Source organism: Aspergillus viridinutans (assembly GCF_018404265.1).
Source record: "Aspergillus viridinutans IFM 47045 DNA, scaffold_3, whole genome shotgun sequence".
NCBI classification, from domain to species: domain Eukaryota; kingdom Fungi; phylum Ascomycota; class Eurotiomycetes; order Eurotiales; family Aspergillaceae; genus Aspergillus; species Aspergillus viridinutans.
In genome coordinates, this window is record NW_025091219.1 from 2,382,868 (window position 1) to 2,397,696 (window position 14,829).

The 14,829-nt window shown below is 50.7% G+C and overlaps 6 protein-coding genes across 6 annotated transcripts; 1 reads left to right on the forward strand and 5 right to left on the reverse strand.

The window, feature by feature from the left end:
* Positions 1–408: 408 nt before the first annotated feature.
* Aspvir_005772 (extracellular serine-threonine rich protein) lies at positions 409–2,544 on the forward strand (the record flags this gene model as incomplete). The annotated part of the gene is made up of 3 exons (XM_043268985.1): positions 409–468; positions 527–715; positions 775–2,544. 3 exons carry the CDS (start codon positions 409–411, stop codon positions 2,542–2,544), a joined length of 2,019 nt encoding a protein of 672 aa, XP_043124920.1.
* A 922-nt stretch (positions 2,545–3,466) lies between these two features.
* Positions 3,467–3,807, reverse strand: Aspvir_005773 (porphobilinogen deaminase; the record flags this gene model as incomplete). The annotated part of the gene is given in 2 exon segments (XM_043268986.1): positions 3,467–3,777; positions 3,792–3,807. The coding sequence occupies 2 exon segments, from the start codon at positions 3,805–3,807 to the stop codon at positions 3,467–3,469; spliced, it is 327 nt and encodes a 108-aa protein (XP_043124921.1).
* A 3,298-nt stretch (positions 3,808–7,105) lies between these two features.
* On the reverse strand, positions 7,106–7,834 carry Aspvir_005774 (HHE domain protein; the record flags this gene model as incomplete). The annotated part of the gene is made up of 2 exons (XM_043268987.1): positions 7,106–7,423; positions 7,487–7,834. The coding sequence occupies 2 exons, from the start codon at positions 7,832–7,834 to the stop codon at positions 7,106–7,108; spliced, it is 666 nt and encodes a 221-aa protein (XP_043124922.1).
* Positions 7,835–8,126: 292 nt separating this feature from the next.
* On the reverse strand, positions 8,127–9,011 carry Aspvir_005775 (putative methyltransferase; the record flags this gene model as incomplete). The annotated part of the gene is made up of 1 exon (XM_043268988.1): positions 8,127–9,011. The coding sequence occupies one exon, from the start codon at positions 9,009–9,011 to the stop codon at positions 8,127–8,129; it is 885 nt and encodes a 294-aa protein (XP_043124923.1).
* An 844-nt stretch (positions 9,012–9,855) lies between these two features.
* Positions 9,856–11,447, reverse strand: Aspvir_005776 (Sds3 domain-containing protein; the record flags this gene model as incomplete). The annotated part of the gene is made up of 2 exons (XM_043268989.1): positions 9,856–10,938; positions 11,010–11,447. The coding sequence occupies 2 exons, from the start codon at positions 11,445–11,447 to the stop codon at positions 9,856–9,858; spliced, it is 1,521 nt and encodes a 506-aa protein (XP_043124924.1).
* A 918-nt stretch (positions 11,448–12,365) lies between these two features.
* Aspvir_005777 (uncharacterized protein) lies at positions 12,366–14,274 on the reverse strand (the record flags this gene model as incomplete). The annotated part of the gene is made up of 2 exons (XM_043268990.1): positions 12,366–13,420; positions 13,482–14,274. 2 exons carry the CDS (start codon positions 14,272–14,274, stop codon positions 12,366–12,368), a joined length of 1,848 nt encoding a protein of 615 aa, XP_043124925.1.
* Between the last annotated feature and the right edge of the window lie 555 nt (positions 14,275–14,829).

Sequence of the window (14,829 nt, forward strand, 5' to 3'; positions counted from 1 at the left end):
TTTCATGCTGCCAGGGCCCTGCGGCCGGCTTTTAAAAAGAGCTGTATGCCCTCTTCCGCTTCAAGAGAACTAAGCGTTTGTTTTCTGTTTTCCTAGCTCTATTACTTTGCCTTGGCTCTGACCAAGTCGACCTTCGCTTTCTTTTCTATCATTGTCGTTGCTCTTTGGTGGACTGTGATCCCAAAGACACCCCATTCACCCGTCGGATTCACTCTTTGTGCCTTCGGGGTCGTTGCCATTATTCTATTCATAGCTCTGCTCTGAATTATTGTTGTCGCTGGTGTACGATATCAATAAGAGTAGTACTCTTCTTCTGGATCTTCTTTCGGTTCAACGCAACCTCGTCCTCAAGGCTTTCTTCCTGTCTTCATCTACTGTCTGTCGCGCTAACGCAAATACAAACTCAACATGAAGGCGGTTTCGGTCACTCTCGTTTCTCTTTTCGCCGTGGCCCAGGCCACTGGCTCGGTGAGTGTCCTTGAGTTCCTGAAGTCCCTTGCTTGCATACCTTTCTGACTTTCTCCAGTGGTGGGTCACGGACAAGTGCTACTCCAATCCCGAGAACAGCGACAACCACTGCACTGAACATCAGAAAGGTGGCTGGGATTGGTCTGACCTTACTACCGGATCCTTCTCTTCGTATGGAGGCTTCGATTTCTCCGGTTTTAAGTGCAGTGACAACTTCAGCGGTGGCAGCAAGCGTAGCTTCGGTGGTGTAAGTCCGCTCAATCTTCTCCTTCCACATCACGAAGGCAAGATGCTGATGGCGCACAGGGCAAATGCATTGAAGGGAAGCTCTCCTCTACCCCCAAGTTCTCCTGCGGCCAAGAGCAAAAGGGATTCTCCATTAGCAAGCTGCACCTCTCCACCTCCAAGGAGACCGACGTGCACATCGTCTATGGCATGCCCGATGGTTCCACCTGCCGTAACGTCGCTTCTTGCTCGCCCGAAGGCACCCAGGTCAGCAACGACCAGTGCGGTGGTGCCACCTCCGTGAGCTTCGAGCCCCCCGCGGGATCGGATGATGATGACTGTGACATCGGTGTCCACAGCATTGACTTTGACTGCTCTCCTGGCAAGACCACCTCGACTCCCACCGCTGCTGTGCCAACCGAGACTGGTGTCAGCCCCGAGTCGTCCTCCACTCCTGCCATTCCCACTCCTCTTCCTTCCTCGTCTGATGTGGTCCCCACGTCGTCTTCTGCAGGCATCACGACGCCCGTACCTGTCACCACTCCTGTCCAGTGGACTACCTCGACCGTGTACACTACTAGTGAGATCACCATCACCAGCTGCGCTCCTACGGTGACCAACTGCCCCGCCAATTCGATCAGTGTCATTACCTCAACCATTGCAGTTTCGACCACTGTGTGCCCCGTTACTGCCACCGAGACTGCCTCTGTCTCTCTGCCTTCCTCCGTTGCTGCGGGCTCGAGCTCTGGAAGCCCGACCCCCGACGTCACTCCTTCTGAGACTACTCCCTCTGAGACCTCCCCTGAAAGCACACCCACTGGCAGCTCTCCCGTCGAGTCCAGCTCCTCGACCCCGGCCATCACCACACCTGCGACTCCTGCTCCTTCCAACACTGCCCCTGCCATCACTGGGGATGTCACCACTACTGTCGTAACGTACGAGACCGTGACTACCTGCCCTGTGACTGAAATCATCACGAGCAGCGGCACCGTCACGACCTCCACCTACAGCACTGTCTCGACCGTCACTCTGACCTCGACCGCCACCGTCTGCACTCGCTGCACCGCGGGAAGCACCACCCTTCCCTCGGGCCAGTCCCCCGTCACCGCCAGCGAGACCAGCGACGTGCCCTCCGTGACCGCCACTCCCTCGTCTGTCCCCTCCGCCCCTTGCCCCAACATCGTGCCCAAGTGTATCAACACCTGGCTCAGCCTGCTCCCCAAGTGCGACTCCAACAGTGACGCCAGCTGCTTCTGCCCGTCCTCCGAGTTCACTGACAAGGTCATCGCCTGCGTGCAGTCCTGGGGAGCCTCGCAGTCTGAAATCCAGGCCGCTCTGTCCTACTTCACCGGTATCTGCGCTGCCTACGTGCCCCAGAACCCCGGCATCGTGACCGGCATCCCGACCACCATCACCCTGGTCCCCACCGTCACCCCCACCGGCGCCGACGCAGTCACTGCTCAGCCTACTGGTGGTGCCACCGCCACGCCGACCGGTAGTGCGGCCGTCACGCCCGCTCCCCAGGCCCCCTCCGCCCCCTGCACCACCATCACCTACTCCTCTTACACCGTGACGGTGCCTCAGGTCGCTTTCACAACTGCCACCGGCGGCTCAACCACTACCGTCGGTCTGATCCCCGGCCCCGCCCCGACCTCAGGCGTCTCCGCGGGCACCACAACCCGCGTTCCCAACCCCTGGCTGTCCTCGACGCTGGTGACCCACCCAGGCACCGCGTCGGCTACTACCTCTCCGACCGCCGGTCCCCTCCTGTCCAACGATGCGTCCTCGGGCTCCGTCTCGAGCATGGTCTGGGCTGTCGCTGTCGCGGCCCTCTTCGGCGCTCTCTACTAATCTGGCTGCGAAAATGTGCTTTTTCCGTCGCAACGTGTAACTGCTTGCTACCTTCGTTCTTTTCAATATCAGGTAATCACTGATAAATAATACTGTATTTCTGTCTCTTGCGTTATTCCTTTTCTGGATAATACTAGATAGATTGTCGAGAGGCTTCCAGCCTGCTTGAGGGTACTAATGTACCTAGAGATGTGTTAGTTCTCTCGGGGTTCTTCTCATTAGTGACTTACTAAATCCGTTCTGATGCCTAAGGGACTCGTATTTTAGATGATTACCAGCACCTAGTCCGAGTTATCAATGACTATTTTCTACCTACAAGGCACATGTTACTCATAGGCAACTTCTAACGACACTATTACACTACATTAGACCTATCTATGGGGGTGTCTTAGAGGCTCTGCTCCTACACAGACAGTCAATGTTATTCTATAGGGCCATCTGCTAGGGCCTGCAGCCAGCCCACTCCTTCTTCCTCTCTTTCCTAGTTAGATTGTCATCAAGTTAAGCATATGTTTCCCTTCGTACTTCTTAGGAAACAGTCCATTCTAGAACACAGATCGATCATATAGTATAAGCAGGCCGGAGGCATACTGCTTGGGCGTTTCCTAGAAGGCGAGAGACCGTCGACTAGGCTGCGAGATGATAGTATGGCGTGTATGCTGGGTTGGTGGAAATGCAGAATCGAGGAATGGCCGTTGAGTAGTAGGTGTTGTGGCTGCGTGAGCATGGTAGTTTATCTAATTCTAGATTGGGGGTCACCGAAGTGTATTCAACCTTGTGAGCATTTGTTGCCCTGGTATGTATGTAGAAGAGTGCAGCTCAGTGTAATTCCCGTGCCAAATACAAGACGGATTATGCAGCCGTGAGAAAGACAGGACACCGGTTCCCTTCAGGGCACGGATAGGCTAACACGTAGCCACCATCAGTCCTTGGGGGGTCGGTTGGCGTTGATGTCATTTAGAATCTCCCCTGCGCCAGCCTTGACCAGTCTTGCCGCGAGTCCCTCTCCGAGCGCGGTTGCTTCGTCGACCGTCTGGACTCTTGAAGTAATGGTATCCTCGACGCTCTGGGTGCCGTCCAGACTGACAACGATAGCGTTCATCCTCAAGGCTCCCGAAGGCGTCCACTCTGTTTCAACCCCAATAGGGACACTGCAACCACCCTCGAGGGTTCTCATGAGGGATTTTTCGGCGAGACAGGCAAGAGTGGATTTCTGGTCAGCAGAGGAAGGACCTCTCTATGTTTACCAATGGTTTCAGGCATTACGGGAGTGGACGGACTAGTTGGCCTCACCACTGGTTCATTAGATTTGGTTATGGATTACTGAGCAAGCCTGCTATATTGCTAATAATAATCAAGCTTAAGTACTCAGCTCAATAAAGACAATCATATATATAGACTAACTTTATTTCTAGTAGCCTATTTAATAAAGAAAGCAGCACATTTCATACATATCTAGAAGCTTTACCCATCTAGTATTCCTCATTCCCTCACTGTCCTAAACCATTTAGATCCTATAGAAAGCCTCTCACGGCACACTCGGGGAACTTGAAACAAGCAAGCCAATCCTGCAGAATAACTTTCACAATGTCTAGTTTTCTCTATTCCCGCAGGGTACATAAGGTGAAAAGTAATACTACCCCAAAGCTTACAGGCGCGATTATCATCCCTCTTGTAATCATTATTCTTATAATCTACATTATACTTTAGTTTTAGGCTCATGAGCATACAAAGAATCAAGCTGAACAAGTGGAAACTCAAGACAAAAGACTGGGCTTCGACAGTCTGTGAGGATGTGTCACATAGATCCAGCATTAACCAGCTCAGTGGGCGTATAGCTATACGCCTTGCCTAGAAAACCCCAAGAGCTTCCAGAAATTGAAACGGGTAAACCGAGCCAAGGTGGCGCGGCGCCCAGGAAAGACGTAGCGCCCAGGAAGGATGACACTAGGATCAGGGTGCTCATCCAGTTTCAAAGTATTGTGGCCCTTAGCCTTATAGGTTGTGTTTTGCTCACACTCAATCCTTCGGAAAGTTAAAGAAATGCAACAGTAGACGGCAACACAGCAGCAATAGAGAGTAAGGGGTGGTTTTTTAAATTAGCTTCAACTTCAATTCTATAAAGGACACTGCATTTCCCTGCTTCATCTGTATCAAACTAACTAATAACAAGACTTTTTGGTTTCTTTCAACCCAACACTATGCACTTCATCAATTTGCCAATCCTTGCTTTTTCAGCTTTGAGCTACTTTGCTCTTGATGTTATTGCAGACTCTGGCTATGGAGCAAATTGCAGTGATATTATACTAACTTCTGAGGACCATTATGTGGCAATTGGTGCTAGTTGCAAAGGGGTTGGTGAATTCTACTTGCCCTTTATACCAAAATACCTCAATCTAGATTTATGTTTTGCCAATGATGGTGGTAACCTCATTGGCCAAAAAAAGTAAGGTCTCTCCTTCACTATCTATAATTACATCTCTATACCTCTTTACTTGCTCTTCACCCAGTTGCCTGCTTCTTCTTTTACTATATTTCTTAACTAGATCTCTCTTGCTAACACATATCTATAGTGGTGGTTTTACAAAGGACTGTACAGATGTGGGTCTGTTCGGCAAGACGTTGCTTTTCGCCAGTTGTAAAAATAGTGCAGGAGGTACCAGTGTTACTTGGATTGATACAAGTTAGTTTCTATATTAATCACCAGTACTAGTATGGCTATTGACAATAGTGAACAGATAATTACATCGGAAATCATAATGGGATTTTGGAATGTTTTGGTCAGAATGGATTCTAATAAGCAGTCTTTGGTATTGCGATGGTTACTTTGAGAATGATGAAATTGATTCATATCTTGATGATTCGATTATGGATGGTTAGATACAGATAAAAGGAGAAGAACAGGATGAAGTTGCAAGCAAAAGGCAGGGATGTTTAGTAAGCACTGTTTGCATAGTTTGTCTCGTTCTCCGTGACAGTTTGTACTAGCATTAGTATACTGGGATTAAAATTATACTATAACCATCTTCTTCCTAAGACTTTTATAGAATACAACAGGGAAAATAAAGACTAGCTACATATATATATAATATACAGATAGCCTGGCTCACAGTATCTCCCTTTAGAAATAAGCTGAGGATTTCAAAAATTCATCCTATGCGCAGCTATTTATGATTCAAGACTGTGGGTAGAACAGGATGAAAAGTTATCTCTGTGTGCTTGAAGAGTGGTCAATGTATCATGGCCCTTATAGGCTGTGTTTCGCTCATACTCAATCCTTCGGAAAGTTAAAGAAATGCAACAGTATCTAGACGGCAACGCAGCAGCAATAGAGAGTACATCCCCTAAGACCTTGCTGAACTGCATGCCCTCAGTGAAATAGGAAGGATGCAGTAATTTAATTTTCAAAGTTTATGAGCCAATCACTACATATACCACCAAGTTGGTTTTAATTGGCTTCGACTTTGATTCTATAAAGGACACTGCATTCCCCTGCTTCATCTGTATCAAACTAACTGATAATAAGACTCTTTGGTTTCTTTCAACCCACCCCACACTATGCACTTTATCAATTTGCCAATCCTTGCTTTTTCAGCTTTGAGCTACTTTGCTCTTGATGTTGTTGCAGACTCTGGCTATGAAGCAGAGTGTAAAAATCTTGAATTACTTGCACCTAACTCTGAGGAACATTACCCATGGTCAATACATGGTGATTGCATATCACATCAACTACTAAGCCGATATGTGCCTACACCAATGCTCCATCTAAATTTATGTTTTGCCAATGATGATAGTAAACTTGTTGGCCAAAAAAAGTAAGGTCTCTCCTTCACTATCTATAATTACATCTCTATCTCTTTACTTGCTCTTCACCCAGTTGCCTGCTTCTTCTTTTACTATATTTCTTAACTAGATCTCTCTTGCTAACACATATCTATAGTGGTGGTTTTAAGGACTGTACAGATGTGGGTCTGTACGGCACATGGCTTTTTGCCATTTGTAAAAATAGTACAGGAGGCAAGCATAAGAATTGGATTGATACAAGTTAGTTTCTATATTAATCACCAGTACTAGTATGGCTATTGACAATAGTGAACAGATGATTACATCAGAAATCATAATGGGGTTTTGGAATGTTTTGGTCAGAATGGATGGTAAGACTGTGGGTAGAACAGGATGAAAAGTTATCTCTGCGTGCTTGAAGAGTGGTCCCAGAGCATGAGCTCAAAGCATTCTTGATATGATGTAGAGTGTCCATAGATCCTCAAATAACAGCTATATTATTAAGTACTGACGCAGCATAATTTGGAGGATTTCTATGAAGGAAGATTCATTAGTATTTTACCTGCAAGGAGAGAGGAGATGGTTATCTATGAGAGGTCCAACAAAGCTCTAGGTAGGTAGATGACGGCCACAGCTCAGACCTGGCGAGGCATGATCACCGCTGTTGAAAGTTTCTGATACTCAAGGGGGTTCTGCCAGAGATAGCGTATTATTTTGCTTCCAGAGACACTCAGTATGAGATTCGCCCATTTTTCTTTCTTAAACCAATTCCAAGTCCCTACGTAGCAGGCCACTTCCGAAACAAATCCGACAACCGATCCAACGGTGCCGTAAGCAACCCCACAGCAGTCTTAAACAGCGGCGTTGAAGGCGCTGTTGGATGCGCATGTGAAGGTATGAAGAGCTTCGTCCTGTTCAGTGACTGCGACAGCCCGAGGCTTTCCTGCTCTGAGAGCGCGTCCTCCAACCACTGCATATCCTCCGTCTCTTCGTGACGTATGTGCTCCTGGAGATCATCCCAGAGGGATTGCAGCGTGGGGATGAACCGCGGGTCCGTGGATTTCATGTCCTGGAAGGTCTTGAGCTTTTCTTTTACCTGGTGGCTAGGCTGTCAGCCGGACGCACTCACACTACATACATAAAGGAAAGGGGGTCCAACAGTCTGATGCTCGGCCCTGTCCTTCCTCGCCAACTCCTTGCCGTCGTCGAGGTATTTCTCCAGCGCGGGATACACGACCAGCTCCTCGCCGACTGCGTGCCGCGCCAGTTCCCAGGTGAATTGGTTCTGGTACTTGGTTTGCTCCTCTGGGTCGGTCGAGCTGACGATCAGCTCGTAGAAGGACTTGATCTCGCTGTGGTCGTGCTTGATTGTGTCGAGGATGCGGAATCGGCGGGCCTGCGACCAGTCCGTGAAGGCCTGGACTTGGTGGCTTATGTTGCCGCGGAGGACGTGAGGCTCGGAGACATTGCTGTCTGCTGTGGATTTTCGTCCGTGGGTTGCGGCCATGATTTGGAGCAAGCATTAGATCAATGGGGCAGTGCGGAAAGTGAGAGAAGGATGTAAGTGTGGTGTTGATCAGAGGATTACTCCTGCAGTGTAGACAAGACATCATCATGAGAAACCGTGGTTGGATGTGTTAGAACCATCATCAATTCATCACAGGCATAACACTGCACATCTGAGGAGCCATTCATTATATTGATTATATCTAGTAAACCAAAACACCTGTACAGCTATGCAAACATATCATCATGCACTGTCTTCTCAAGATACCTTTATGAGCTGTTATGAGCATGCTCTAACCAATCACCAACGCCCTCACCTCAATACTCTCCCTCGGCTTCGCGCCCTCCGGCGTCCTCGGATCCCAAAACGCAGAATGCGGCACCCGCTCCGCAAACCCATGCCCCGCTGCCGCATAACTATCTGAGCACTTCAACAACAGCCTCTCCTCATTCTCCATCCCGGAGAGATACATCCACCGCTGGTTAGGATTATACTTGACGGCCATGGTCTCGCCAGTCCGATGCGGATAGCGGTGCTCGACAGCCACGAGATCATTCTCATGGTCGACGGACGGGGCCGCCGCAAACGCCAGCGGTGCTGACTCCACGCGGCCGTTCAATGGCCGCCAGACATTAACAATGCGGTAGCGCACGCCCTGGCTGATGATGCGCTCTGCCTCCTGGGGATCTGTGACGTGGAGGCGGACGCGATCCTGCGCCGCTTTGCGGGTCTGGTCGACGTGTGCCATGTTGACGGGTTGGCGGGGGGCGTCGGGGTGTTGTTTGCGGATGGTGTGGTCGAAGATGATGATGCGCTGGGCGCCGGGGATGTGCTGCCGGAGCAGCTGCTCGACTTCTGGGTAGTAGAGGCGTTGGACTTCCGCGTCGGAGTCGAACGTGGAGTAGGTGGTTGCTGTGGGGATGTGCTGGAGGACTTGGAAGGCGTGCGTGTCGAGATTGTAGTCTGCCTCGTGGCCGCGGATGTCGGTTAGGGATACTTTGTGCACTTTTTCGCCGTAGTTGCGGGGTGGGAGGCCCGCGGGTGGGGATTCCACGTAGTTGTAGGGCGTAGATCCGTCGGCTGGGGGCTCGTAAAAGGTTAAGTCGACGTCGACGGGGCCTCGGGGGACGGGGTCGACCTCGGAGGTGATGGTAGTACTTGTGGTAGTGGTCGACATTCTGAAGTAAGTTTCTAAGAACAAAAGTCACGTCTATTTGAAGTCGGTGTACAGCAATAGTCCGAGACGATGTTGTTGTTCAGCAACAAACCCTACCCTTATATACTCCGTATAGACTGATATATCATCCTGTCCATTTGTAATCATACACAAAAGTGCCCGACATGTCTGTCGCCTTTCTCAGGCTTATCCCTCCGATTTCCAATCATCCCCAGACATGACGTGCTTGGAAACAACCAATCGCAACAGCCAAAAGCATCAGCTTCTCCCACTTTGGCTTTATATGGACCAATCAGAAGTAAGGTAAAAGCCAAGGGATGACGTCAAAAAAGGATTGGTAATCCGGCTCACTTTCTAATAACCTGATTGGCTGCGTTGGTCATGCATGCAAGGAGTTGACCCGAAGCTCCCTCGTATTCTCCCTTAGATACCTAAGCATCAGTTGAGCTGGACCTAGTGGTTCGGCGAAAGGGCACATTAAAGCGAAGGGACGGAAGTGCACGAATGACTTGACTATATCCGTGAGAACTGTCAAATTAGAACAAATGTACAAGTCTGCAAGATCGGCTACTAGAAGCATCCGGTCTGAGCGCAAGTGTAGAATCTATATTCGACACGCCAAGCGCACGCAAGTGGACATCGAAGACATAGATAAATCACGAAAGTGCCAATGTCACCATCGTCGCGTGCTTCGATAACAGGGTGCAGTCATTAAACCACCAATAACACCAACAAGCAAGCCAGAACGCCGACATGGTATTTCCATGTCCCCGTAGACCCTGTGCCTCAATCCAAGACCATAGACAACGCTAGAAAGAAGTAGATGAGCCAGAAAGCATGGCTGCTAGCCCGCTCTGGCCTTCTTGGTGCGCTCGTAGCTCTGGAGCTCCACGTCTCTGCCATTAGTCTTGAGCGGGTAGAGATGCACTCCCATATCGGTGGGAAAGTCGGGATGCAACAGACTAAAGCGGTGCGGATTCTGGGGTACCCTATCCACCTCGGCCGGAACTCGCTCCACAAGCAGCTCGATCAGGCTACGGTCAACCCACCCAGCGGACCTGTTGTGCAAGCGGTCTAATCGAGCACAGTCGTCTTCCACCTCTTCGTTCATCAGAGACGGCAGCGGTGGAGCATTACTGTTCGGTCTAGCGTGGTAATTGGCGAGAACGTTATATGGCAGGTTCGGCCGGACCGCGGGCTTGTCCGACAACTCTGCTAGAGCGTTGAGCGCATGATTGCCGTGCGTCCGTGTGGAGCGTGTCGCATGGTAATTCTGGCTGGCGGTGCGCATCATGTCGGTGACTGGTGTGCCATTATCTTCCTGCCCGGTGCCGTCACCCGTGCCCGACTCTTCGACATCAGTGTTATTCCCGTTCGTCGTGGTGCCCGAAGGTTGATCAGCCCGTTTGGAAGTGGAGAAGAAATGCACCGTGGCGACGTGGGCTTGATTGGCATGTGCGCTGAGTTCCTTCTCGGTGAACAGAGTATGGATGGAATATGCCGGCGCGTGCTGCTTCTCAGTAACCTGGGCCTTGGCCCGCTCGGCCGGGTTCGGATCGCGCACCGGCGAGCCAGTATCCTCCTCGGGCGCTTTCCTCTTCCTTTTATTGAGCTCTGACACAATCCCGTTGCCCAGTTCGTCCAGGTCGACCCGGTGACGGGTATGCCGGGTTTTGCGATTGCCGTGAACGCCGCCAGGACTGGCAGGATTGGTAATGCTGAATTGATTGGGATGAAGGAGGAGAGCATTGGTATCAGCAATATCGAGCTGCTCCTTTTCCCGCATCAACCGGGCCTTCTTCCCTGAAATTGTCTGTACCAGCCGTTCTCGCAGGGTCGAGGAGAGGTTATTGTATTCTTCACCGGCGAAGTGCACCCGGAAGGCGTATTCGCGTTGGAACCTTTCTAGATTATTATTATGACGGTGCTGCACACGTTAGCTTCCAGGCATTCTAGACATTGACAAAAGCAAGCAGAAGAAGAAAGAAGAGAACTCACCACAAGCGCCGCCAACTCGGCATCCCTGTCCTCCTTAACCTGATTCACCTCCTGGACAAACCTCGAATACCACATCCCGGACAAACTAGCCATCTCCTTTGCAAAAGCACCCCCACCAATTGTCTTCTCAACCAAAGCAGCGATTTCCTCCGCCGAGTCGGGCAGCGGATCCGGCGAGTACGGATCCGCATTGTTGATCAATGTCATATCGCACTGCAACGTATGCAGCTGCTGGCGGAATTGCGCGTCTCGATTCTGGCTGAAGGTCGCCGTGAGATCGTGCAGCCGCTCTTGTAGCGCTCCACGGCGCTTGTCCCGTTTCGAGAGGGGGGCGTTCGTCGCGGGGCTTGGGGATCGGCCTCTAGGATGAAAACTGCTGCTCAGTGTTTGTCCAGCTGCGCCAGTAGCTGGCGATACCGGTGCCGGGGAGTAAGCCATGGCTTAGGTGTGTTGTATAGGAAGCCAAGGCAGTGTGAAGATATTGACGGGGTGAGAGGCGGGTGCTGAAAGGATCAGTTGCGGGTGGATCAGGTCCAGAAGTTTGATAACAACATAAAGGGGCCTGTTTGAATCACTAGAGATTGAAAGAAAGACTGCATGAACGACGAGCAAAAACCAGCTTTCGGTGACAGAGCGATGCTGCGTTCGGGGATGAGAGCCAGCAGCTGGGTAATGGAGAAGAAAGCGGGAATCCGGCGGCGCTCCCGAACTGGAATAGCCCCGGGACATTTTTGACCGCCCAATTGCCTCATTCAGCTCATTCATCAAACAAGTCTCCCACAACAATAGGGATGATATTTCTTCTATACTCCGTACCAATACCTGATTGTCTTGATCATGCAAGAGGCATGAGACAATGACACGCATCTTGTCTTAATTGATCAGCTTATGTTCAACAAACCCCTTAATCCCAAGGAGTGCCACGAACTACTAGCCTTATAGGTACGTGCTTTACGATTAAGTGACCAATCCTCAAGTCTATTGGTATATTGTGTATAATTGCTCAGCAATCGTACATGGTGAAGCTAGTCATACATTGTAAGCCATCTTCTAGTGTTGTGGACATGAAGCAAAGTTGGGTGGCCGGAGCCATCCAACCCATGCCCAAGAGTCATCTCTTTAATTTCAAAAACGACAGTATAGCACCCGGGTATTGTTGTTATCCATCCAACCAAGCAATGCACGATATATGTTTCCAGACATCTCTTCATGCAAAATCCCATAACCGTTGCCAAAACACCGTAGACGCCGCCATAATCACTTAGGCTCAATTTTCTAACTCAGTGGTAAAGCAAATAAAACGAAAGCAGAAGCGGTGAAATCGTTGTCCGGAGACCTGTCAGACGCATATCGCATCTAGTGTGAGCGACGGATGACGAACACTCCGAGTTCGACCCCATCTCGAGGCTCACTCTCGTAGGGCCGTCTGCGGATCCCGTCAAGAATCTCACCCAGTAACATGGCCGAGGTCACTTCCTTGTCCGCAGCCAGGATATAGGGATTCGCGATATTGGACGTCGTCTTGTGTGTCGGCAGGCGACGACCATTCTGCCAGTAAAGGCTGAGCACTTCTTTCATGCGAGCCTTCTCTTGGTGGATGTACCACTCCGTCCAGAGATTGCGATCGAGGTAGGCACTACCCTTTCGGGCATCAACAATGCTGAATTGGGAGGAAGAAGAGCTCAAAGAACGACATAACGAGGAAAGATTGTTCTTGAGGGTGTCAAAGTCCTCCATATGAGAGACGGAAGACAATTTGCCCAAGTATCGACCAACATCGGCGGAGAGCTCGTTGACCACGACGAGCTGACGAAGCAGAGGATCGAGGATCGGTCCCAGGTACTGAGATTTGAAGGCCGAGCCACCCCTTCTCGTGGGGTAAATGAACAGCAGGGAACCGCCATCCGGAGAAAGTTCCGAGAGACGATCTACCAGGAAAGATGGTCGGGACGGGGAGAAGAGATCATTGTATTCCTGGGCCGACGAAGGTGGGATGTAGCGCTCCAGGACCGAGATGTGTACTGACTGAGGCGGAACGATTGGCATCGGAAAGTGTTGTGAAGCCTTCATCTCAATGGGGCCTCGAAAGTCGTGGTAGGCGGAGACCACGGCTGCGCTAGAAAAGACAGTGGAGTTGAAGTAGTCATTGTTGGGAAGCATACTGCGCGGCGACCCGGGGGGTGAAGTAGGAAGGTTTGTGAGACTGAACTGCTCAGGGACCGCATGTGTGACATTGATATAAGGCGACTGTCCTTGACGGAGGCGGTTTTGGATTACTTGGATGAGGGAGGAGAAGACTCCCTCGTGAGTGCGATGCGGCGTAGGTTTTTCTGCCGAGTATGGGTAGGGAAGCGTTTGAGAGACGAGCTTGACGGGTTCTCCGCGGGCATTCGAAAATGGCAGCGATGATACTAAGGGCCAATCGTTTAGTTTTGAAAATGGGGACTCGTTCAAGTGGGAATAAGAACCTACCAGTCGATTCGATAGAATTCTCCAACCATGAATCATGATCGCAATCCATATCTCCTCCCGGTGAGTTGTGGCTTTCATCTGAACTGGAAGGCGAGGCATTCGATAGTCCGTCCGACGGGCTCCCCAGACCGACCGAAGCGGCTCCTCCCGGTGAGTCATTTATATTCGGGCCTTCATCCATGGGCATTGGCCCGGGATTCCGATTCAAGTGGGAATCAAACAACAACATGTTAGATCGAGTGTTCCACAATACGTGCTCGTCGTCCTCGGGAGGCGTTGGTGGAAGGGCCGCGGGGTAGTCGCTTTGAGGACAGTCCTTGGGCGAGACGCTCCACGCAGCCGGAGTAGACAGGGATGTTTGCGTTGCTTGAGAGCTCGAGGCAGAGGTTGTAGAGAGGCGGAGACGGGGTTCAACGGAATGTGTACGGGACTCGATGCGGCTGGAGGGTTTCGAAGAGAGGCGGAGTTTCTCGAATGGAGGAAGGCTCAACGATACGTTGCCTCTGTTCAAGAAACGGGACACGGTTGAAGGTTTGGTGACGAGGGATCCCTGGGAAGCTCGCCGTTTCAGTCGGCCGGAGCTTCCGCCCGGGCGAGAAGTCGAGGATTGTTGAACGGGCGAGATTGGACTTGTTGTCTGGTTGTCGAACGAGTTCAAGAGCATCTGACGCGAAGAGCAGCCTTCCCACGAAGCATTTGAAGGCGAGGTTGAAGAGGATGGCGAACGCATGACCGAGCTGTCTTGCACCCCAGTGGTAGACCAGTCCAGTCCATGACACTGCGTCTGATTCATTCAGGCGATCGACCTGGGATTCGAAATGACAGGGAAGATAGCCGACGTCCCGTTGTCAGTGACTGCACGAGTTCACTCTGGCAGTTTGACGAGACGAGTGAATTTGAGTCGATCAATGGATCTGGCTGACAAGAAGCAATTATATGAGCCGGCAGGCTAGTGGATGCGTTGGCAGAAGGGCTTGAACGAAGGATCGAGAGGCGGCTATGCGGCGTGAGAAACGGTTGAACGGAAGAATAGCGGTCGTACAGAGATGACAGGGATGGGAAGAGTGAGAGAAGGATGTTGAAGAACGGACGAGGAAGGTAAGCACCCAGAAAGAGGAAACGGCACAGTGGAGACTGGGTGAGATTAGCAGGGAGCGGAAATTGTGGTCATTGAAAGGTGCCAGATGAATGGGATGGGAGTAAAGTTGAGTTGGGTATGCAAGATTAGAATGGATAGAAGGAGGGAGAAGAAATGGAAGAGAATAGAGAATGCTAGGTACTGTTATCCAGTCGGTAGTCTAGATAGGTATGGATCAGTAGGTAGCCCTGGTAAGGTAGGTACCTTAGT